Source organism: Nerophis ophidion, linkage group LG07 (assembly GCF_033978795.1).
Source record: "Nerophis ophidion isolate RoL-2023_Sa linkage group LG07, RoL_Noph_v1.0, whole genome shotgun sequence".
NCBI classification, from domain to species: Eukaryota; Metazoa; Chordata; class Actinopteri; order Syngnathiformes; family Syngnathidae; genus Nerophis; species Nerophis ophidion.
This window is the reverse complement of record NC_084617.1, coordinates 20596478-20622792: the sequence shown is the minus strand read 5'-3', so window position 1 is coordinate 20622792 and position 26315 is coordinate 20596478. Positions and strand designations below refer to the sequence as shown.

The 26315-nt window shown below is 40.6% G+C and overlaps 1 protein-coding gene across 1 annotated transcript in view; it reads right to left on the bottom strand.

Moving 5' to 3' along the window:
- The window catches only part of syt3 (synaptotagmin III), a 100761-nt gene that overhangs the window by 21087 nt on the left and 53359 nt on the right, over positions 1-26315 (bottom strand). The window contains exons 7-10 of the mRNA XM_061905603.1: positions 16815-16941; positions 9004-9222; positions 3749-3869; positions 966-1137 (exon numbers count right to left, since the gene is read on the bottom strand). Of these exons, the coding sequence (XP_061761587.1) occupies positions 966-1137; positions 3749-3869; positions 9004-9222; positions 16815-16941 (639 nt within the window). The remainder of the gene's footprint in view (positions 1-965; positions 1138-3748; positions 3870-9003; positions 9223-16814; positions 16942-26315) is intronic.

Sequence of the window (26315 nt, the reverse complement as noted above, 5' to 3'; positions counted from 1 at the left end):
CAGAGAATAAGACGTAGCAGAAATGATCTACTTTGCCGCTATATTTAACGAGTAGAGGTAAATATTAAAAATGAAAGAGAGGTGCATCTTACGTCATGTATTCATTACATAATCAAATACAAAAGGTCACAAGAGTATTCGTTGCACGAGTGGCAAGTACATCCGCCACCACAAGCCCAGGGAGTGTGCATTACCACAGAAAAGCTCCGGAAGCATGCAAGCCAACCTTTATCAGTCTCATAAGTGCAAAGAGAACACAGCTTGGACACACTTTTGTGTTGTTTGGCAACACTTTGAGCACTACTGCTTTACTTCTTTCAATTGTGGGACATTTGCTCAATGCACCTCTGTTTTGTGGCACATTGGAGAAATAAAAAAAATGAAAGTGTACAAACAGTAAAAAGACATAAAATATTGAGATAAAAGACTGACAAGAAAAAAAAAAGATTTATCTTCAAATATATGTTTTAATCAGAAATGACTTGATGATGTCACACTACCACCACATTGAAATAATAATATTGTTTTATATACTTGAAAGCTCCACTGTTCCTTTTAGAATATAAAATAGTTGACTATTGTTGTTATTTTCGATCATATTTCTAACCACTGTACTGTTTTTGATATACTGCGAGGTTATAAAACCCTACTTTTCTTTTTTCGATGTCTACAATAGTTACTCCTTGGCAGATCATACTTTTTTACTTTTACGATCTTAAACACTTTTCAATAAACTAGTACATTTAAAAGTATAACGGTTCAGTTTTTTTTTTTTTTCATCCTGCTATCGAATAAATAATGAGAATTGTGGAAATTCATAGTTATCAATATCGATTACTGATAAGCTTGTATTGTGACAACGCTAACACACACACACGGGTAAGTAAACAGAGACACATCACACCTGATAAACAAACACTAAAACCGCCTCCTAATTAGCATAAATTAATGTCAATCCCGCTCACCAGTCGTAGTCCATGACGGCAATGATGATGGACACGCTCTCTATGTTCTCGTTGGGAATGTCAAAGACCAGCGCCTCATTGTAGGTGGGATTCAGGGTGTTCTTCTTGATGGACGTCTTCCTCTTCTTCAGCCGGCGCCCGTCGCAGATCAGCGAGGCCTTCACATAGGGGTCTAAGAGACAGACAGCGAGACATGTTCCAGGAGGTTCTAGTCTGCAACGCTTCAGTGGTAGCGAGCGTCGAGGATAAAAGCAGAAGGTGGAATCGCTTTGTTTTGCATTCAGCCACGGGAAATGCACACCCGCCCACGCCTCCATCTTTTCTCTGTGTTCCTCAAGCGTCTGTCTCGCACTGTCGGGATCACGCTGGCGATAACTCACGCAGTTATTATCTCGTCTATTCCGAGAGGGCAACGCCGCCACCGCTGCCGCTCCGCGAGGGAGCAGTAATCAAACAGTCATGCCTCAAAGGTGTCGCTTTTGTTTGCTGAACAAGCCTTAAAGTTCACGTTGGTTTGTGGGAGTAAAAATAGATGCAAACTCCCGTCTCATATATTGAAAGGGCACTCATGGGACTTTATCCTGGACTTTAGAGTCTATTTGGTTTCAAAGTAAAAACCATCACAGCAGAAACTAGTCAGGTTTAGTATAGTCCTTTTTCACCAGAAACTGGTCAATCTAAGTCAATTACCCAGTGTGGGTGAGCATCTTATGGAAGGACAGCACAATTCCATCAAAGTCCTTTACCAGAGAAACCATTAAGGTCCTAGTGATTTACCTCTGAAACCAACCAAGTACCTGTGATTTTTTAACTAGAGAATCTGCTACACAAGTCCATGTGCCTGTAGTAAACCTTTACAGTAGACCCTGGGAAGTCGTTTGCCAGAAAAAAAACAGTCAGGTCCAGCTCAATCCTTCACCTGAGGAACTAGTCCACTAAACTTCTTTACACTCAGTAAAAAAACAGCCAGAACCAGCATAGCCCTTTCCCAGAGAAACTGGTCAGGTATGGGTTAGTCTTTTGACAAAGAAAACTGCTCAAGTCCACCTGGGTCCTTAAACTGAGAAAGCATTGAGAACCTGGCAAGTTTTCTATGTGAGAAACCAGTACTCATGAATTCTTTGCATTGGAAGTCATTCAGGTCTAGGTTTGTTATTCATCCAAGAGTCCGCATCAGTCCTTTAACTTAGAAACAAATCTGGTATAGGTAATCCTTTATGCCACCTACCAGACAGGTTGGCTTTAGGCTTTAACTTAGAAACCAACACATTTACTGTAGGTTCATCCTTTATCTGAGAACACACGTTAGTGATTGTAGGAGTGAAGCCAGTCAGTTCAACTCTGTCCCGTTGTAAGACTCCGTTACTCCATTATCTGGAAACCTTATCAGGTCAACGTTAGCCCTTGTAAGTCTTAATTAGTCATTTATCTGAGAAGACATGATAACCCGTGTAAGTCTTTGTTAGTCCTTTACCTGAGAAGACATATTATCTTCATGTTAGTCCCTGTAAGTCTTTGTTAGTTCTTGACCCGAGTACCTGGTTAGTCACTAGGTAACTAGTAACTAACAAGTTACCTTATTTACTTGATAAGTAAATAACTTCTCATGTTATTTACTTGAGGAGACATGTTAGCCCTTGTAAGTCTTTGTAGTCATTTACCTGACAACCCATTATGGTCAACATTAGTCCTTGTAAGTCTTTGTAAGTCATTCATCTGAGAAGACGTGTTAGCCCCATGACAGCCCTTGTAAGTATTTGTTAGTCCTTTACCTGTGAACCCAGTCAGTTCAACTTTGTCCCTTTTAAGTTCTTTGTTAGTCCTATACATGAGAACCTAGTCAGTTCGAAGTTAGCCCTTGTAAGTCTTTGTCAGTCCTTTACCAGTGAGCAGTCAGTTCAACTTTGTCCATTGTAAGTCTTTGTTAGTCCTAAACATGATAACCTAGTTGGGTCAACATTAGCCCTTATAAGATTTTGTTAGTCCTTTAGCTGTGAACCCAGTTAGTTCAACTTTGTCCCTGGTAAGTTCTTTGTTAGTCCTATACATGAGAACCTAGTCAGTTCAAAGTTAGCCCTTGTAAGTCTTTGTCAGTCCTTTACCTGTGAGCAGTCAGTTCAACTTTGTCCCTTGTAAGATTGTGTTAGTATTTTACCTGAGAACCCAGTCAGGTTAACGTCAGCCTTTGTACGTTTTCGTTAGTCCTTTACCTGAGAACCCAGTCAGGTCAACGTTAACACTTGTAAATTGTCATTAGTCATTTATCTGAGAAGACATGATAGCCCCATGTTAGCCCTTGTAAGTCTTTGTTAGTCCTTTAACTCTGAACCCAGTCAGTTCAACTGTCCCGCGTAAGTCTTTGTTAGTCATTCACCTGATCTGACATGTTAGCCGCTGTCAGTCTTGGTTGGTCCTTTACCTGAGAACCCTGCAGTCATGTCAACGCCAGCCTTTGTAAGTCTTCATTAGTCCTTTACTTGAGGAAACATGATAGCTTTTGTATGTCTTGGTTAGTCCTTTACCTGAGAACCCAGTGAGGTCAACATTAGCCCTTGTAAGATTTCGTTCGTCCTTTACCTGAGAACCCTGCTGTCAGGTCAACGTTAGGCCTTGTAAGTCTTCATTAGTCATTTACTTGAGAAAACATGTTAGCCCTTGTACGTCTTGATTAGTCCTATACCTGAGAACCCTGGGGTCAGGTCAACGTTAGCCCTTGTCAGTCTTCATTAGTCATTTACTTAAGGAAACATGTTAGCCTTTGTTAGTCTTGGTTAGTCCTTTACCTGAGAACCCAGTCAGGTCCATGGCTTTCAGGTTGGTGGCCTTGATGACAGTGGCTGTGAGTCTTCCGGCGGTTGGCAGGTAGCAGAGAGAGAAGTTGAGCTCCCCGAGGTCGGCTTTCTCCTGTGGGCGAGCAGACAGAAACACAGAGACTTTTAAGACTTCTAAAAGGGTTCAGGTGAAAACCAGAAAAGAACAGCACGTGCAGCAGCAGGCGTGGAGGAGGTGGCGGGGTTTCGTGTTAAGGGAGGTGTAATGTGTCATGTGTTTGGACAGAAGGGACGTCAGTGTAAATAAATCATGCGCCAATCTGTCACCAAGCCCCCCCGGCGAGGAAAGCGGTAAGCGAAGGCAACGACTCTTCCGTTTTTTTCCATCCCTCTCCTCGCCGCCATAATGACACGCAAGCTATTCAGGTCACAAGGCAGCGTGATGGCCCCTCAGCGGCCTTGGCGATCAATACTTCCTTCGAGAGGCTTCAAAGTTATTTAATAAATCAGACGTCCATAAGGTGTTTCGCATGCCTGCTATGAATATTTCATATCAATTTACTTCCTGTTCCTCTTAATGCACTCATTTCCTCTTCACCTGCATCCTGCAGTTCACTAATCAGACGCATCAAAAGGTACACAATGTCCTCGTTTTACGCTGCCTTCATCGCTTTGGAAGGAGCTCGTCAACAAGTCACCGAGCCCTGATGGCAAAACGCTAATCAATAACCAATAGTGGGAATGTTTTTAATTACCAAAAAGACCCAAAAAATGATGAACTGTCAACGTGTGGATTAACTGGCAATTTGACATGTCAGCATTCTGTGAAATAAATGCTCCATTTGTGAACTTAAAGTAGTCCAGATCCACTTTTACAGTGGAACCTTGATTTACGAAACTCTTTGTGCGAACATTTCGATATATACAAATTTTAGATGGCGCCTAATATGTCGCAGTGTGCTAACCATGTCTCTGTGTACGAACGCTTCATCCATTTATTAATTTTGCGTCACGCCTGCAGGCAAAAAGCAGGGTGCAGTATTTTTGTGGACGTCACTTGCTGCCCAGTACACTACTAGTCACTTCTCAGCGCTTCAGCATGTGTCCGTTTTCTGTGGGGTTTTTTTTTCGCCTTTTGACAAGTCCATTTCGCTAACTCAATATGACTCCTAAAAAGACAACAGACCAAGAAGGAATCGCTGTGGAGTTAAAGTACAAGTGGACTGAAAAAACAAGTTGCCTCTATATTGAAGCTACTATAAGTTATATCTGATTTATGACTCCGAACGACCTCCAAAGTTTTGCGAGTAAATAGCTATGATCAAAATAGTATCAATCTCAAGGAGATTCCCGAAACATTTTGAGAGATAATGCGCTAGCCAGTCACGTGACAAAGAGGTGAGAGCTGCAGATCCCTTTCCCACCAACAACAATGCAAATCATGCAGACTTTGTGAGCGAAAACAACGATTACTTTGGGAAAAATTATGATCCACAAAATTATATTGTTGATCCTGTACATAAGGAGGATGATCTGCTAAACCAGGGGTCTCAAACTCTATTTACCTTGGGGCCACTGGATGCGGAAACTGGGTGAGGCTGGGCCGCAAGAAAAGATTTCTTAAGAAAAATCTAAAATGCACTTTTTAATGAATTCACCTTCTTTGAATGGCTTTCCCGCCATAGAGTCATACTTGCCAACTCTCGCGATCTTTCCGGAAAACACCCGAATATCAGTGCCCCTCCCCACAGTCTCCGGGGGCTAATATTCCCCCGGTTTTCACCCGGACAAACAATATTTAGGGCGTGCCGTGATGGCACTGCTTTTTACGTCCGCTTTTCAAGCATTCATACAGTGTGCCGGCACAGTCAAATATTTTAAGAGGCTTTTGCAGACCCATGCAAGTGACTGCAAGACATATTTGATCACAGCCATACAGTTCACACTGAAGGTGGCCGTATAAACAACTTTAACACAGTTACAAATATGCGCCACATTGTAAACCCACACCAAACAAGATTGACAAACACATTTTAGGAGAACATTCGCACCGTAACACAACATAAACACAACAGAACAAATACCCAGAATCCAATGCAGCCCTAACTCTTCAGAACTACAATAAGGGGCGGGGTTGGGAGGGGCCGGGCTGGATATTGTAGCCGGGAAGAGTTAGGGCTACATTGGATTCTGGGTATTTGTTCTGTTGTGTTTATGTTGTGTTACGGTGTAGATGTTCTCCCAAAATGTGTTTCTCACTCTTGTTTGGTGTGGGTTCACAGTGTGGTACATATTTGTAACAGTGTTAACGTTGTTTATACGGCCACCCTCTGTGTGACCTGTGTGGCTGTTGATCAAGTCTGTCTTGCAGTCGCTCACTGCGTCGACTGAAGTCAAATACAACATGTGGCTGGGCTGGCACGCTTTTTGTACAGATTGTAGAGGATGCTAAAGGTAGTGAAAACCAGGGTGCCCTATTAACATAGTTGTCGGGTGAACTTTGGGACAACAATTACCCCTGGAGGGGAGGGGCACTGAAAATTGGGAGTCTCCCGGAAAAATCGAGGGTATACAAGTATGACGCCGTAAAGCGCCATTCATATAAAACTTGCGGGCCGCACCAACATTAAAATTTCATATTAAGGTGCGTGCCGCAGAATAACGTCTGCCGGGCCGCAATTGACCGCGTGTTTGAGACCCCTGTGCTAAACAAATCCAGCTTTAGTAAAACAATATAGCATCATTTAGCAGTATTTCCAAGAACTAAACTAAAAATCTACAAACATAATAAAGTGTTTTCTTACTGTAAAATGTCTGCTGTAACCATACACTTTTTTTCTTTTTTTTTTTAATTGCAACAAATATCATTTATGCATTTAATATTTGTTGGCATACTATGGTATGTTATTTATATATTCACTGTTCTGTTACAGAGATCAAGAAAACGTGATACAATTGCTATGGTATGAAAAGAAGTAGGATTAAAAAAGCTCTGCTTCTCCCTACTCTTTGGATGTGCTGTAATGAAACAATTGGATATGTGTGATGCATCACATTGTATCGTATGCATGTTTGAAATAAACTGAAACTGAACTGAACTGAACTTCGATTACGACTGATAGGGTGTCTGTATCTTCCTGTTTATACGAATAATTAATCATGATGCACACTAAAGGTTAACAATAAAAAGTCTCCCTGTAGACACCGTCTTCGGTTGTGTGTCTCCATTTCCCGGTATAAATTGAATGTCACACATGAACAACTTCTACATTTATGGCTAAATCATCTTAACAATTTATAGAATTTTACCGCAACATTTATGGTGTTTTTTTCTTTTTTTTTTATTATTTTTTTTTTCACCTAGGGATAGGTTGATTGGCAACACTAAATTGGCCCGAGTGTGTGAATGTGAGTGTGAATGTTGTCTGTCTATCTGTGTTGGCCCTGCGATGATATGGCGACATGTCCAGGGTGTACGCCGCCTTCCGCCCGGTTGTAGCTGAGATAGGCGCCAGCGCCCCCCGCGACCCCAAAATGGAATAAGCGGTAAAAAATGGATGGATGGATGTTTTTTTTACACCAAATTACTGTAAATTGATTTTTGGTTTTACATAAAAATTCTGGTGACAGAGCAGTCAGTTTTTGTACCGTTAAGTCAATTGCCATTTTTACTGTAAATTGTAAAAAAAAAGGTCCATCCATGCATTTCTACCACATATTCCCTTTGGTAATACTGTTATTTTTACAGTAACATGTTGACGACTGAGCTGCCATTTTTTTAACAGAATAATCTATGGTCAGTTTTTTTGTACAGTTCATGATATAAATAGAGAAAAACTGGTATTTTTTAGCGCGAATGCGACTTTTTTATCGTAAAGTCTATGTTTCTTGTTTTTACATTGCGTTACTATAAATACAAAATTGGTACTACTGCTTCTTTAACCATAACTATCGGTGACCAAGCTGCCAGGTTTTTAAATAAATGGTAAATGGGTTATATTTGTATAGCGCTTTTCTACCTTCAAGGTACTCAAAGCGCTTTGACACTTTTTCCACATTCACCCATTCACGGTGGGAGCTGCCATGCAAGCCCCTAACCTTTTCGGGGCGGTTTAGCTCGGTTGGTAGATTGGCCGTGCCAGCAACTTGAGAGTTATAGGTTCGATTCCCACTTCCGCCATCCTAGTCACTGCCGTTGTGTCCTTGGGCAAGACACTTTACCCACCTGCTTCCTGTGCCACCCACACTGGTTTGAATGTAACTTAGATATTGGGTTTCACTATGTAAAGCGCTTTGAGTCACTAGAGAAAAAGCGCTATATAAATATAATTCACTTCACTTCACTAACCACGACCCATCAGGAGCAAGGGTGAAGTGTCTTGCTCAAGTACACAGTGGACACGACAAGGTTTTTAGAAGGTGGGGATTGAACAGGGAACCCTCAGGTTGCTGGCACGGCCGCTCTCCCAACTGTGCCACGCCGTCCCTGAATTTTACCGCAAAATCTGTCATGACCAATATCCACATGTCATGTCCCGTGTTGTTTTTGTTGGTATTCTTTCCTGTTAGTGTTTGGCTCTTGTCTAGAGCTCCTGTTTTGGTTTCCTCTACCTGTGTGCGTCGTCCTGCTGTGACCTGACCACTTATTCTCTGCACCTGCCTTTGTTTATTGATTAGAGTCCCCACCTGCTGTGTACACTAATCACACCCCCTTGTTTACCAGGTCCATTCATCCATCCATCCACCACGTGGGGGGTCCCTGGAGCCTATCTCAGCTGCATTCGGGCGGAAGGCGGTGTACACCCTGGACAAGTCGCTACCTCATCGCAGTTTTTACCAAGTCTCACCATTCATACAACGCGGGTACATCGGTCGCCACTAGCGACCGTTTGTTTCACGCTAAGCTAATATAGCTTTTCCATGCTAGCCGTTTGCTACCTTCTTAGTTCCTGCTACTCATTTTGCTATGCCAAGATCCTTGGACTTCACGTGCGCTTCCCAGCAACACAACCCTGTTTTTGCATTTTTGCCTTGCTATTGGATGAAGAGACTAACCTGCACGCCGCTTCCTGTCTTTCCGCATCTTGGGAATACGCCAAAATCTACAGACTTTTTTGCAGTGCAGCCTCGCAGACATGCCATCAAAAATTGTGCAGCTTGAAATAGGTCAGTATGAATGTGTATTCACTTTGGAATGACACGACGTGCCAAATTTGGCCCGCGGTCCCCACTTTGGGCATCCCTGGCATAAAATGTGTCTCGCTCACCACCGTGCCCTCCACGATGTCCCTCCAGACCGGCTTGTCCCCGCTGCCCTCGCTAAAGTCCAGCAGGTTGTCCACGACCACCTGACCGATCAGGTCGTGCCTGGAGAAGCGGTCGAAGTCGTACACGGAGAAGTGCAGCTTCCTGGAATGTAGCTCGTTCAGCGGTACGCCGAACTGGAAGGTCTCGTTGAACACCGGGTTTAGCGTCTTTCTGTGGACCTGGTGGAGGGAACATGGACGTCTGAATGATGCACATTTTCACATAAAAACAAGGAGACGGTGAGGATTGTAGCGCGCAGACACACATACACTCACGCGCACACGCACACAGTCACTATGTATTCCTCTGACATGTTCACTGATTTTTCATTCTTATCTTGTCGCCACTTGGTTCCTCTCCAGCTGTTCCTTCGTCGCTAAACACTTCCGCATCACATATTTCATTCCGAAATATTCCGCCAACCAGTCGACCGCCGCCGCTTCCCGTTTTTCCATTTCCGGAGAAGCCGCCGTAAACTCCCCCGAGCAAACATTTGTCATTCCCTGACATTAGAACATCACCCCAGGACACTACATTAGGTACACCAGCTAATGAGAACACAGCCAGATAAGTAACAATATGTGTAGTTAACCCCCTTACAGTAAATATTACAACAACATTGTCATTCGTTTGTGCTGTAACAATTTCCTTTTGTGCTGTTACAGTTTTTAAATTAGTCACCAAACTTGTCTGAAACGTTTGTGCTGCAAACATTTTTTGTCTATTATAGTTTTTATGTCATAGTTGCCATGGTATTAACATGTTACATTTCATAAACAGCCCCTACCTTTTCAAAATCTCCCCAAACGTGTTTGTTTGGTTTTTGCCCCAATTTGTTTGTCTAACTATTATAGTATTTATGTTATTAATGTGTTATTATTCATAATCAGCGCCCGCGTCTAATCAAAATCTCCCCAAACTTGTCCCAATCGTTTGTGCTGCACTTGTGCTGGTTTGTACTGCAACATTTTTTATCTATTACAGCCTTTATTTTATTTCTGCTGCATAATCGGCATGTTATTATTGTGTCATTATCCAGAACAGCCACCCCATCAAACTTTGTCAAAATCTCACCAAACTCATCCCAATCATTTGTGTTAACGTATGTGTTGAAACATTTCTATCTAACTATGACAGTTTTTATTTTATTGCCACTGTATAATTTTTAGGTTATAATTGTGTTATTATTCATAAGTCCACCAAACCCCAACTTTTTAAAAATATTCCCGAATTTGTCTCAAACGTTTGTGCTGCTGCAAAAAAAAAAAGTTTATGTTATTAACATTTTATGGTTTTTATGTCATTATTGTCCCTATCGTTTGTGCTACGTTTGTACTTGATTGTGCTTCAAACATTTTGTGTCCATTATAGTTGTTTTGGTATTAACAAATTATTCCTAACCAGCCCCCCACCCCGTCTTGTCAAAATCTCCCCAAATTTGTCCTAAATGTTTGTGCTTCAAGCATTTGTCTATTATTGTATTTATGTTACTAACATGTTATTACTCATAGCCAGCCCCCCAAACCTGTCCCCAATGTTTGTCCTACACATATTGTTTATCTTTTACAGTTTTTATGGTATTAACGTATTATTATTCACACAGGCAATTAATTTTACAGCACAAACAAATGGCAGTAATAACTGCAATGATAAGGGATCAACTTCAAACAGGTACCTGTTTGCTATATTATTATAGTGAACATAAATGAGAGATACTGTACATGTTGACTCAAAACGACAACCACTGGAGTTTTGCGAAGCAGAAAAAAAGGTGCGGATGAATCATGCGTCGCTTGATTAATTCTGATTAATTGTGAGGTCGTACGTCCTTGGGAGAAATAATTAACCTTTATTCTCGGCTGCAGAGCGGAAAATTAAATTTCACTCTCTTTCCTGTGGGATGAGGAATCCAATTGAACTCATCCGAAATGTCACATTCTTTCTCATGAAAATAGATTTATTCTTTATTTTTTTAACTTCATTCCTTTTTCCTGCCTATATCGCGTCTGTTGGCTCCGTCTCTCGCCCACGAAAAGACATCAGCTGTCTTAAAATTGGCATATAATTTTGTATGCTCTACAATATGCACTAAAGTCTTTTGAGTGCATACTGTAAGGCAGTGGTTCTCAACCTTTTGTCAGTGATTTACCCCCTGTGAACATTTTTTTAATTCAAGTACCCCCTAAGAAGAGCTAAACATTTTTCGTTGGAAAAAAAGAGATAAAGAAGTAAAATACAGCACTATGTCATCAGTTTCTGATTTATTAAATTGTATAACAGTGCAAAATATTGCTAATTTGTAGTGGTCTTTCTTGAACTATTTGGAAAAAAAGATATAAAAAGAACTAAAAACTTGTTGAAAAATAGAAATCTTTAACATCAATATTTATGGAACATGTCCACAAAAAATCTAGCTGTCAACACTGAATATTGCATTGTTGTATTTCTTTTCACAGTTCATGAACTTACATTCATATTTTGTTGAAGTATTATTCAATAAATATAGTTATAAAGGATTTTTGAATTGTTGCTATTTTTAGAATATTTAAAAAAAATCTCACGTACCCCTTGGCATTCCTTCGAGTACCCACAGAGGTACACGTACCCCCATTTGAGAACCACTGCTGTAAGGGGCTGATCTACTAAAAGTTGGCATGTATTAAAAAACGTGCAAACTTTTTGGCACACATGCAGAGTTAATCTACTGAGTTTGTGCGCTGAGGATTGCATCTCTTCAATGAGCAAAAAAGACAGTGCAATCCATTTAGCGTGTATGTCTTCATGTACAAACCCCAAGACCAGTGAAGTTGGAACATTGTGTAAATCGTAAATAAAAACAGAATAAAATGATTTGCAAATCCTTTTCAACCTATATGCAATTGAATTGACTGCAAAGACAAGACACTTAACGTTCGAACTGGAATTTTTTTTATTTTGCAACTATTAGCTAATTTGGAATTTAATGCCTGCAACATGTTTCAAAAAGGCTGGCACAAGTGGCAAAAAGACAGAGAAAGTTGAGGAATGCTCATTGGACACATATGAAACATCCCAAAGGGGAACAGGCTATTTGGGAACCGGTGGGTGCCATAATTGGGTATAAAATCAGCTTCCATGAAATGCTCAGTCATTCACAAACAAGGACGGGGCGAGGGTCACCACTTTGTCAACAAATGGGTGAGCAAATTGTCCAACAGTTTAAGAAAACCCTTTCTCAACGAGCAATTGCAGGGAACTTAGGGATTTCACCATCTACGGTCCATAATATCATCAAAAGGTTCAGAGAATCTGGAGAAATAACTGCATGTAAGCGATGAAATTATGAACCTTCGATCCCTCAGGCTGTACTGCATCAAAAACCGACATCAGTGTGTAAAGGATATCACCACATGGGCTCAGGAACACTTCAGAAAATCACTGTCAGTAACTACAGTGTGTTGCTACATCTGTAAGTGCAAGTTAAAACTCTACTATGCAAAGTAAAGGCATTTATCAACAACACCCACAAACGCTGCCGGCTTGATGGACTGATGCAAAGTGGAAAAGTGTACTGTGATCTGACGAGTCACATTCCAAATTATTTTTGAAAACTGTGGACGTCGAGGAAACGAACCATCTGATCAAAAGCCAGCATCTGTGATGGTATGGGGGTGTATTTGTGCCGAAGGCATGGGTAACATACATACCCATTGGTGGAGCATAGTATTGTTTTTTTAAGATTGTTTTTAACATGGCTGTGCAGCACTTTGGAAACGTTATTGTTGTTTAAATGTGCTATATAAATAAAGTGGATTGGATTGGATTGGATTGGATTGGATTGGATTGGATAGAAGGCCCGATTAATGCTGAAAGGTACATACAGGTTTTGGAGCAACATACAGTATGTTGCTATTCGAGCAACATAATTTTCATGGACATCCCTGCCTTTTTCAGCAAGACAATGCCAAACCACGTGTTACAACAGCGTGACTTCATAGTAAAAGAGTGCGGGTACTAGACTGGCCTGCCTGTAGTCCAGACCTGTCTCCCATTGATAATAGGTGGCACATTATGGAGCGTAAAATACGAAAAGGGAGACCCCGGACTGTTGAACAACTTAAGCTGTACATCAAGCAAGAATGGGAAAAAATTCCACGTGTAAAATCTTCAAAAATTGGTCTCAGTTCCCAAACGTTTACTGAGTGTTGTCCAAAGGAAAGGCTATGTAACACAGTGGTAAAAATGCCCCTGTGCCAACTTTTTTTGCAATGTGTTGCTGCCATTAAACTCAAAGTTAATGATTGTTTGCAAAAAAAAAAAAAAAGTCTTAGTTCGAACATTAAATATCTCGTCTTTGTAGTCTATTCAATTGAATATAAGTTGAATAGGATTTGCAAATCATTATATTCAGTTTTTATTTACGAATTACATAACGTGCCAACTTCACTGGTTTTGGATTTTGTAAAACAATTTCAGCTAATTTCTCACTACATAATTTTTTGTTTTTTCTGTAGTTTTCTTAACCTGTGTAATAATTGATAAGTACACCTATAACACAGAACTGAAAGTATGCTTTGTCAGTTTTCATCAATTTTTTTTGCGACAAAATTAAAACAAATCAAAATATACATTGCCTTTTTAGTGTGCCACACCATTGTATTAGTATTATATATTCCAAACATTTTTGTGTAAGAATAAAATGCTCGTCGCTCTGACTTATAATTTCAAAAGCAAGTATGTTATCCATCGATTTGTACAAATGGTAGGTAAAAATTCTATCTAAATATAACAAAAATATTGTCTGATTACAAGAACATTTGAAAGAGTAAAAAAAATGAACAGTCAAATCCATAAGGAGTTGTGCAATAACAATGAGGTGATTATACATTATAATTCATATATATTCACATATCTATTTCAAGTGGCGCTTTGAAATAAAAATGAGTTTGACACCACTGATTTAAATGATTCTACTGATCATCATTTGTGATTGAAGATGTTATGGCGAAACATGACATACTTTAGTTATAACAAATATTGCAGTTACAGTCATGGATTTGGATAGTATTTGATGCACTTAGAAACTACTGCAAGTACTCAGTGAAGTATACTTAATCAAGTGTACTAACATGAATATAAAATTTGAGACACAGTGAAGGTCTTAAAAGAGCAGATTGACAACCTTCTGCCAAATGTTCACACTTCTACTTATTCCTTCTGTGGAAGGATGCCAACGTTTGATGCACACGCCGCCCACCATCATCTCAGTCGACTAAATCCAGCCTGACTCAGGCTAATTAGCGCCTCGTGAGCTCCCGTTGGCGGCAGGAGCCAACATCAGGCGGAGTGATCCGCTCTACCCGTAACGAGAGCGGCGAGAAAGCGTGGCGAAGAGACACGGCGCTAAACGCCCTCACCTTTTTCACGCGCACATGAAGACATTGAAGCAAATAAAGAATGGCAGATGTTCAAACCATCCATCCATCCATCCATCCATTTTCTACCGCTTATTCCCTTTCGGGGTCGCGGGGGGCGCTGGCGCCTATCTCAGCTACAATCGGGCGGAAGTCAGGGTACACCCTGGAAAAGTCGCCACCTCATTGCAGGGCTAACACAGATAGACAGACAACATTCACACTCACATTCACACACTAGGGCCAATTTAGTGTTGCCAATCAACCTATCCCCAGGTGCATGTCTTTGGAGGTGGGAGGAAGCCGGAGTACCCGGAGGGAACCCACGCATTCACGGGGAGAACATGCAAACTCCACACAGAAAGATCCCAGCCTGGATTTGAACCCAGGACTGCAGGAACTTCGTATTGTGAGGAAGACACACTAACCCCTCTGCCACCGTGAAGCCCCATGTTTAAACCATTTGAGCAAAATTTTTTCAGCAAGAGTCGCATACAAAAACATCAAAGATACTAAAAATGGCAAGATATGCTAAACCATCTGAACAAATTGGTGTAACATCAAATCATTTATCTCATTTATAATCAATTTGGTTTTTTTTGTCAGATAAAACATGAGCTGCCCAGTGCCAAGCTTTAGTTCATTTGAATTAAATTCTGATACGTGATGTGGTTTCATTGGTCCAGTGTGAACACAGTAATCAGGTGCAGACTAGTGTTGTCCCGGAACCAAAATAATTTTGGTACTTTTCAGTACTTTTCTAAACAAAGGGGACCACCAAAAAACTGCATTATTGGCTATATTGTAACAAAAAATCTTAAGGTACATCTAACATATGTTTCTTATTGCAAGTTTGTGCTTAAATAAAATAGTGAAAATAGGAGACAACTTGTCTTTTAGTAGTAAATAACCAAAACTCTTAATTTAGCTGCTGACATATGCAGGAACATATTGCAGGGTTTCCCACACATTCATTTATTTGTGGCGGCCCGCCACGAAAGAATTACGGCCGCCACAAATAAAAATTCAAAAATAAATAAATAATTTTTTTTTCTGGCTTTTGACTCGCTCGACCGCTCATAAAAGCAATGGGACTATGTCTGCGAATGGAGCTTGTGGTTACATATTATATAAATATGTAAATATTCTATAAATATATATATAAATATGTTCATAAAGTGTTGTAATTATATTAAAACTCCACGTTCTTCTTGGTCATCTATGAAAATAATATTATTCCTGGTCCTAGACAATTTATACTATTCTTGGTTATTGTCTTGAAAACCAATACTATTCCTGGTCTTACAAAACTACTTCTATTCCTAATTATTTTCCTGGAAACTAATATTACTCCTTGTCTTAGAAAACTAGTACCATTCCTGGTTAATGTCTTTGAAAATAATAGTCTTCCTGGTTATTTTCTTGGAAAATAATACTAGTCCTTGTCTTAGAAAAGACCGTAGTTGCGAGACCTCTTGTGGCATGTTTAATTCGGACGCTGGAGAAGAAGAATTCGAGGGATTCGTGAATGAGGAATAACTTAATAAAGTGGTCTTTACATTTTTATTTTGTGTGTTGTGTGACATTAACGTTTGAGCAACGTTGAGTTCTTGATATATTGTTATTGCTTTGCACTATTTCGAGACGTCGTTCATGGAGTCAGTGTCGCTGCTGTTGTCTAGCAATTCAGTGACAATTCTTGCTTTCCTGAAATCATGTCTCTCAATAGGAGCCATTTTGGGGTCTTTACATTCAAACACACAAATGGAAATGAAGCGGCACGGCCCGGCGCAGTCATATATCCCAGCATGCACCACGCGCTTCTTCTCCTTTGGGGCAAAATGAAATCGGCGGCTCCTTACCGTAGTTGTGAGACCTGTTGTGGCCCAATATTGGTCCATATATAAGGCCCACCGGATTATAAGGCGCACTGTCAGCTTTTGAGAACATTTTAGGTTTTTAGGTGCACCTTGTAGTGCGGAAAATACGGCACTATTTGTGGTTAATGTATTTGAATCCAACACTATTCCTGGTTATGGTCTTAGAAAAAAATATTTTTCCGAGCATTAGAAAACCACTACTACTCCTGGTTATTGTCTTAGAAACTAATGTTATTCCGAGTATTATCATGGTTATTGTCTTAGAAAGTAATATTATTTCTGGTCTTAGAAAACTACAACTATTCCACGTTATTGGGGGCGAACCACAAATATGGTGCCAACTAAAAGTATATTTATGTGTATGAATGTATTGACACACGTTTAGGGCTTGTCTGCCATGTTTTTTCCCCTTTACTTTCAAGTGAAATACTTCAAGTCAGCTGATGGGATAATCTCCATTTCACCACGGCGCAGCAATTACAGGGCGGCGGAGCCTACCTTGGTCTGGAATTTCTTCTTCCTGTCGGGCAGCAGGTAGATCTTCACGTAAGGGTCGGAGAAGCCGTTGGCGTCCTTGGCGGGAAGATCCAACGCTTTGAGAATCTTCACCACCAGCTGCTCCGTGCTGATACACAAGACACACACACACACACACACACACACACAAACGTAGAGTTTGAGAAGAGTTTAAAAGTCACATATGTTTACGCTAATACACATCCATGTGGGAACAGGTTAAGCGTGCATACACACCTCGACCAGCGGTAAACACAAAAAAGTGGGAGGTCTCTAGAGCAGGGGTCACCAACCTTTTTGAAACCAAGAGCTACTTCATGGGTACTGATTAATGTGAAGGGCTACCAGTTTGATACACACTCAAATAAATTGCCAGAAATAGCCAATTTGCTCAATTTACCTTTAATAAATAAATCTATATATATAAAAAAATGGGTATTTCTGTCCGTCATTCCGTCGTACATTTTTTTTTCCTTTTACGGAAGGTTTTTTGTAGGGAATAAATGATGAAAAAAACACTTCATTGAATGGTTTAAAAGAGGCGAAAACACGAAAAAAAAAGAAAATTTAATTTTGAAACATAGTTTATCTTCAATTTCGACTCTTTAAAATTCAAAATTCAACCGAAAAAAATAAAGAGAAAAAATAGCAAATTCAAATATTTTCGAAAAAATTAAAAAAATTATTTATGGAACATCATTAGTAATTTTTCCTGATTAAGATTAATTTTAGAATTTTGATGACATGTTTTAAATAGGTTAAAATACAATCTGCACTTTGTTAGAATATATAACAAATTGGACCAAGCTGTATTCCAAACAAAGACAAATCATTATTTCTTCTAGATTTTCCAGAAGAAAATTTTAAAACAAATTCAAAAGACTTTGAAATAAGATTTGAATTTGATTCTACGGATTTTCTACATTGGCCAGGATATTTTTTTTGAATTTTAATCATAATAAGTTTGAAGAAATATTTCACAAATATTCTTCATTGAAAAAACAGAAGCTAAAATGAAGAATTAAATTAAAATGTATTTATTATTCTTTACAAAAAAAAAATGTACTTGAACATTGATTTAAATTGTCAGGAAAGGAGAGAAAGGAATTTAAAAGGTAAAAAGGTATATGTGTTTAAAAATCCTAAATTCATTTTTAAGGTTGTATTTTTTCTTTAAAATTGTCTTTCTGAAAGTTATAAGAAGCAAAGTAAAACAAATTAATGAATTTATTTAAACAAGTGAAGACCAAGTCTTTAAAATATTTTCTTGGGTTTTCAAATTCTATTTGAGTTTTGTCTCTCTTAGAATTAAAAATGTCGAGCAAAGCGAGACCAGCTTGCTAGTAAATAAATAAAATGTAAAAAATTGAGGCAGCTCACTGGTAAGTGCTGCTATTTGAGCTATTTTTAGAACAGGCCAGCGGGCTACTCATCTGGTCCTTATGTGCTACCTGGTGCCCGTGGGCACCACGTTGGTGACCCCTGCTCTGGAGTGAAGAAAACTATCACAAAAGTGTGTGTTTGTGTTTAAAGCGTTGTGTTTGTCCAGCAATCACTCGCGGACACACACACACACACACACACACGTGTCGTTACGTCCCTCACGTGTCGTTTGTTATGTATTTTAATTACAATCGTAGCCCCCAGGCCTCTAATCAGACCTCGTTAGGTCGCGTCGTCGCTTATTAGCCGCCGTGTCAGCACTTCATTAGCCGCTCGGGTGGGTGGGGGTTTCGGCTTGTCGCCGCCACTGTGGCTGGTCGCCGCATGTGCGAACCTCGGCACCGTGGCCAATTAAGGCAATTAAAGGGCGACTATAACACGAGACCGTGCAGCGGCAGGAAATGACATTTCGCTCGAACAAAAAAATCCACCTTGGGGAGCAGCCCGCTTCACACTGATCTTCATTTAAAGTGGCTCTTTTCACAGTCCGTGAGAACGGGGGTTGGGTGTCACAGTGATGATTACCTTTTTTTTTTTTCCCCTCCCGATGACAGATCGACTGACATGATTTTTTCAGAGCTGATACCAATTATTAGTAGTCAAATAGGCCGATGACTGATATTTGAAACCGATTTGCAGTAGAAGTTATTTAAACATGAATAGTATGTCAGTAAACAGCTGGACAAGGCCTTTGGTTGTTTTTTTAACATTATTTTTTAGGGAACGTGGGACTAGTAGCGACATGATGTTTTATGCGGCGCTGATGTTGTGGTTAATTTAGCAGCAAAAACATTTCACAAACACCTTTATTACTTGGGTCTAAGAGGAGCATCAACATTTGCATTTCCAAAAATGGAAAATCTCCTGGGAGAATGGGTAAAAATATGTCATTTTTCTACATAACTAAACTCGCCATCTACCGCAATTTTCGGAGTATAAGTCGCTCCAGAGTATAAGTCGCACCTGCCGAAAATGCATAATAAAGAAGGAAAACAACATATATAAGGCGCACTGGAGTATAAGTCACAATTTTTGGGGTAATTTATTAGATAAAACTCAACACCAAGAATAGACATTTGAAAGGTAATTTAAAATAAATAAAGAATAGTGAACAACAGGCCATACTTGCCAACCCTCCCGGATTTTCCAGGAGACTCCCGAAATTAAGCGCCTCTCCCGAAAGCCACGCCCCCTCCAGCTCCATACAGACCTGAGTGACGTGTCGACAACCTGCTTTCACGTCCGCTTTCCCACAATACAAACAGCGTGATTGCCCAATGATGTTTTAACTGTAGAATGATCGAGGGCGAGTTATTGGTTTCTTTTGTGGGCTTATTGTTAGGCAGTTTCATTAACGTCCTTCCAGCGCGGTAACAACACACAACAACAGCAGTCACGCTTTCGTCTACCGTAAAGCAGTTCGTCTGCCGTAAACAGCAATGTTGCGACACTCTTAAACAGGAAAATACTGCCATTTACTGTACATGCATATGTGACAGTAACATCTACGGCTTTTAGAGCAATGGTCCCCAACCTTTTTGTAGCTGCGGACCGGTCAACGCTTGATAATTTGTCCCGCGGCCCGGTGTCATGAAAAAGGGAGTTTTTTTTGGGTTGGTGCACTAATTGTAAGTATATCTTGTGTTTTTTATGTTGATTTAATAAAAAAATTGTTTTAAAAATCAATAAAAAATTATTCCGCGGCCCGGTACCAATCGAGCCGGAGAGTGCAGTGCACAACTGCGCACACAACAAGGAAAAGAAGCAGAATAACGAGGAAGATACAGCCATGGCGACGCCGACGACGAGTAAGATGAAGAAATAGGCTTGTAAGTTCCAAGCCGCAGCTGCGATTGGACCTGGATAGCCTCCGGGAAGAAGTAGTGGACTACCAAGTGCTTGGCACCAACGACTTTCTGACCAAACAATTGTTACAGAGTGTGAAAGAAAATATATTGTTTAGTTCAGTGGTATCCAAAGTGCGGCCCGGGAGCCATTTCCGGCCCGCAGCACATTCTAAAAAGACTATTTAAAAAAAATATAATAATAATAACAAATAAAAGTGGAATTAAAAAGCAAACAGGTAAAATGTAACAAAAAAAAGTTGCAATGTTGACTCGAATAACACAAATCTGCCATGCGGGCTGTTTATTTTTTTTAACGCCGTCATTGCCCAAAAATAATAATAAATCAAATCAATGTTATGACTTATTTGTCAGAGTTTGTTTGAGACGAACCCCAAGATGCAGAGAAGGAGGGAGGCATTTTGCAGGAAAACAAGATTTAATTTAAAACACTAAGACAAAAAAAAACAAAGGGTACAAACAAAAAGCACACACGTAGGCGGGTAACAGACAAAAAGAGCTAGCATGGGAACTAGAAACTTAGCATGGAAGCTAGCAAAAACAAAAAGGCCTAGCGCAGAAGCTAGCAGGTCTCGAGCAGGAAATAGAAGTCGTACATGAAATATGAAAACACACTTGAAAGCAGGGAACAAAAGGCAGTAAGCCAAAAACCGCAATCAAATAAAGCTTACCGCAACGCTGCATTGACAAAACACGATACGACAGGTAGCAACGACAAGAGTGACATCGACATGACAATAAACCAGCACTGACTGGAAGACAAAGCAGGTACAAATAGGAGCGGGCTGATTGACACCGGGTGTGGCCAGGTGCTAATCAGCCGCATCTGGGGGGAAAACAGCGCACAGGGAAAAAAAACAGGAAACAGACAAATTAAGAGTGCTGACAGGAACTAAAAACATGAAATACTAAACACACACAGAGGAAAAACTAAAACACAAACAAACTGTCAGTGGCAAGCCTGAAATTATTGACCTATTCAAGGCTCTAATTACTTCACATCAAATATTGCATAATTGTTTTTTGGGGGGGTTGTGAGATATTGATTGAATGATTTGTGTGTTTGCCATATACATCTATTAAAAAAAAAGTTTTATTTGGCAAAACAGGTCTAAAACCAACAAATAAAAAAACAAAAAGAAAAAAGAAAAACAACTTATAATAATGGATAGATCTTAAGTTGATCTGGAGACTTGAGTGTTGAAAGACCTTTCACTGAACAATTTTATGACAGTTAAAAGCTGTCATTTCTCTAAAGGTGATATTTAATTGAAATCAGTGGTGTTATAAATTATTGACCTACTTAAAGGCCTACTCAAACCCACTACTACCAACCACGCAGTCTGATAGTTTATATATCAATGATGAAATATTAACATTGCAGCACATGCCAATACGGCCTGTTTAGTTTACTTAATTGCAATTTTAAATTTCCTGCCGAGTTTCTTGTTGAAAACGTCGCGGAATGATGACACGTGCGCGTGACGTCACGGACTGTCAGGAAATATTAGCGCAGCACCATTTGCGGCTAAAAGTCGTCTGTTTACATCGCGCAATTAAACAGTATTCTGGACATCTGTGTTGCTGAATCTTTTGCAATTTGTTCAAATAATAATGGAAAAGTCAAAGTAGAAAGATGGAGATGGGAAGCTTCAGCCTTTAGCCACACAAACACACGGTGATTCCTTGTTTAAAATTCCCGGAGGTGAAGCTTTACTATGGATCAGAGCGGTCAAGCGAACATGGATCCCGACCACTTGTCAACCGGCAAGTTTCGGTGAGAAAATTGTGTTAAAAAGTCGCCTCTTACCGGAGCTCTATGGAGTTTGCGCCGTTCTTGTATCTGCCGTTACTTCCCTCAGACACTGGCCTCAAGACACCCGTGGACACACCCTTCCGACTATCGGGTAGTATTCAATCTCACTAAAACACTAGCAACACAATAGAAAGATAAGGGATTTCCCAGAATTATCCAAGTAAATGTGTTTGAAAACCACTGAATCCGTCCCAATACAATCGCCTTTTTCCCCTTTTTTTTCTTCTAGTCCTTCGCTATCAATATCATCATCCACGAATCTTTCATCCTCGCTCAAATTAATGGGGAAATTGTCGTTTTCTCGGTCCGAATAGCTCTTGCTGCTGGAGGCTCCCATTAAAAACAATGTGAGGATGTGAGGAGCCATCAAAGGGTGACGTCATCGTCTGCGACTTCCGGTAAAGGCAAGGCTTTTTTTTATCAGCACCAAAAGTTGCAAACTTTATCGTCGATGTTCTCAACCAAATCCATTCAGCAAAAATAGGGCAATATCCCAAAATGATCAAGTATGACACATAGAATGGACCTGCTATCCCCGTTTAAATAAGAAAATCTCATTTCAGTAGGCCTTTAAGGCTCCAATTATTTCACATCAAATATTAAACATTGACATTTTTTTGCCATAAAAAAAAATGATTTTCTTTGAAAAAAAAAGAGCATAAAACATGAGTTTTACTTATACCAACAGATAGACCTGAAGTTGACCCATAGATTTAAAGAGAGTATATCCATCCATCCATCCATTTCCTACCGCTTATTCCCTTTTTGGGGTCGCCGGGGGAGCGCTGGCGGCTATCTTAGCTACAATCGGGCGGAAGGCGGAGTACACCCTAGACAAGTTGCCACCTCATCACAGGGCCAACACAGATAGACAGACAACATTCACACTCACATTCACACACTATGGCCAATTTAGTGTTGCCAATCAACCTATCCCCAGGTGCATGTCTTTGGAAGTGGGAAGAAGCCGGAGTACCTGGAGGGAACCCACGCATTCACGGGGAGAACATGCAAACTCCACACAGAATGATCCGAGCCTGGGATTGAACCCAGGACTGCAGGACCTTCGTATTGTGAGGCAGACGCACTAACCCCTCTGCCACCGTGAAGCCCATAATAATAATAAAAAAATAGTACATTACTTATTTTTAACATTTTAATGACTGAGACCCTTCTGGCTCCCTAGGACCAAACTTGAGTGGAGCCCTAAAGGTAAAAAAATATCTATATTATTGGCTTTGAAGATGCAAAATATCAAAATGGCCCGCGCATGCTTTAATTTTGCCGTCTGCGGCCCTCAGCGGATAAAGAGGACGCCAACAAGCATGTCACATGTTGGAGGCAGGAAGCGAGCTATGGCTACTATTCCCACGCGGACAATGTGTCAGCTTTTAATGGGCTTGCCAATAAAATGGACGTTCCCGCGTGGATGCGAGAAAGGAAGATTGACTTTGTTGTACCGACGGCGGCCCTCCAAACAGCAGGGTCCATCAGTGTTATCACACGTTAACAACACGCTAACACGCACACTCACACAATGTCTGGCAACGATCGGCCCCCGAGCGGTTTTCTCCAACATGATTTGCCTTCGGTGCAACAAGCGTTGGATAATAAATCAAGCTGTGTCCTCCGAACATGAATGTTTTTCATCCATGCTACGACGCTCCCTTGCCCCATTCTCACCGCACGTTACAGTGACTCAGCATTTATAATTCATGCGCCGCCTTTTACTTTTCTGACCATCAGCACATTGGGCCATGGCAATGCCTCAATGTGGCGCCCGCCCCGGCATCTGACGGCGCAAAGTGGCGTTAACAGCAGAATCTCCTCCTCCCCCTCCTCTCATTCGCCATCTACCTCCTTCTTTGGCGGCGGCACTGCATCGTACCTCCCAGTCTCTCGTGGAACTGAATAAGGTTACCGAAATATTAGGGACGGCTCGCAGTGTGGTGCAGTACGCGTGTGCATATGGGACGTTTGCGGACAAGTTGAGCGTTTTGTGCGGCTCTTTTCACTGAACGATACGAACCAATTCGCCGTTTGTTTAGGAGCCATTCTTTTATGCACGTGCAAATTTAGTGTGGGCAGTTGCCCAATCTGCACATGCGTGCCACCTAGGGTTGTGCGGTATTGATATAGTACCGCGGTATGAATGAACCATATTCGGTACTATACCGCCTCTAAAAAGTACTGGTCCAACCCCGTCATGTCATTGTTGGTTTTACGAGCAGACGAGCATGTTCGGCAGTGCATAATAACGGAGTACTTACAAGCAGACACAGTGTGTAGACAGAAAAGGGAGAATGGATGCATTTTGGCTTAAAAACTAAAGATAAAGGTGAAGTTATAACACTGATACACCCTCAGGAAGAGGTGCTTTAAAGGGGAACATTATCACCAGACCTATGTAAGCGTCAATATATACCTTGATGGTGCAGAAAAAAAGACCATATATTTTTTTAACCGATTTCCGAACTCTAAATGGGTGAATTTTGGCGAATTAAACGCTTTTCTGTTTATCGCTCTGGTGGCGATGACGTCAGAATGTGACGTCTCTGAGGTAATAACACATTGCAAACACCGGGTCTCAGCTCTGTTATTTTCCGTTTTTTCGACTACTTTTTGGAACCTTGGAGACATCATGCCTCGTCGGTGTGTTGTCGGAGGGTGTAACAACACAAACAGGGAGGGATTCAAGTTGCACCACTGGCCCGAAGATGCGAAAGTGTCTGCCGCCAGACCCCATCGAATGTACCGGAGTGTCTCCATATTTTACCGGCGATGCTAAGGCACACATGGCACAGAAATGTATGGATAACCTGCAGATGCATTTGCAACGATAAAGTCAACGAAATCACAAAGGTGAGTTTTGTTGATGTTGACTGCCAGCTAATTGATGCTAACATGCTACGCTAATCAATGCTAACATGCTATTTACCGGCGGTGCTAAAGTAGAAATGGCACAGAGATGCATGGATAACCTGCAGATGCATTTGCAACTATATTACGTTTCCTTCCACCCACATTTAATGTGAAAAAAACACTTACCAATCGACGGATTTATGTTGCTCCAGTGTCAAGAGATGCGAAAGTCCTGATCGTTTGGTCCGCACATTTTACCGGCGAGGCTAACGCAGCTATTCGGCCATGCTATGGCTATGAATAGCGTCAATAGCTATTCGCTCAATAGCTTCAGTTTCTTCTTCAATACTTTCATACACCAACCATCCGTTTCAATACATGCATAATCTGTGGAATCGCTTAAACCGCTGAAATCCGAGTCTGAATCCGAGCTAATTTCGCTATACCTTGCTGTGGTATCCGCCATTGTTTGTTTACATTGGCAGTACTGTATGACGTCACAGGAAAATGGATAGTCGCATCGCAAATAGCGAAAATCAAGCACTTTAAAGCTTTTTTTAGGGATATTCCGGGAACGGTAACATTTTGAAAACAACTTCAAAAAATACAACAAGCCACTGGGAACTGATTTTTATTGTTTTTAACCCTTTTGAAATTGAGATAATGTTCCCCTTTAAGACATGGCTAGCTAGCTAGCGGCTAAAGTCCATCCGCAGTCTGCAGTGTTTTAGCTACGTCTAAATCACTAATCCTCGCCTCCAAGGCGACAGATAAAGTACATTTCTTACAAGCATCATCCCTGCAGGACGAGGAATAACTAAACATGCTTCACTACACACCGTAGCTCACCGGTGTCATTAGCGGTGACGCCATTCCTGAATGTAAACAAATGCCATGGGTGGATCTACGCTTATCTTCCACTGTAACGATAACAAATACAGGAGCGTTTATAGTCGATACTACTATGATTACATCGATATTTTTTAGCATCACAAAGTCTACTTTCGTTTTTTTCTTTATCTATATTATGTTTATAAACTCAGGAAATATGTTCCTGGACATATGAGGACCTTCAATATGACCAATGTAGGATCCTGTAACGACTTTGTATCGGATCGATACCTAAATTTGTGGTATCATCCAAAACTAATGTAAAGCATCCACAACAGAAGAATAAGTGAATATTACATTTTACAGGCATGTGATCTGACCACAATGAAAAAGCCTGAAAAAATTTCCGGGAGTCTGGGGGACGAAAGCCCCCAGCCCGGACCAGGGCGGTAACCTGGTGGGGGGACAAGGGGGACAACGCCCCCCGAAGCTCCTGGTTTTTCACCAAATTAACACCATTTGAAGAAAATATTTTAGTGTTTAAAGACATGAAAACATCATTAATAGAACATACATACCCCAATTATTCTAATGAATCATTGTATATGGTTCAGTCCCAACAGTATTTAGTCCCTAATATTTACATCTTGTGTTCATTTCACATCC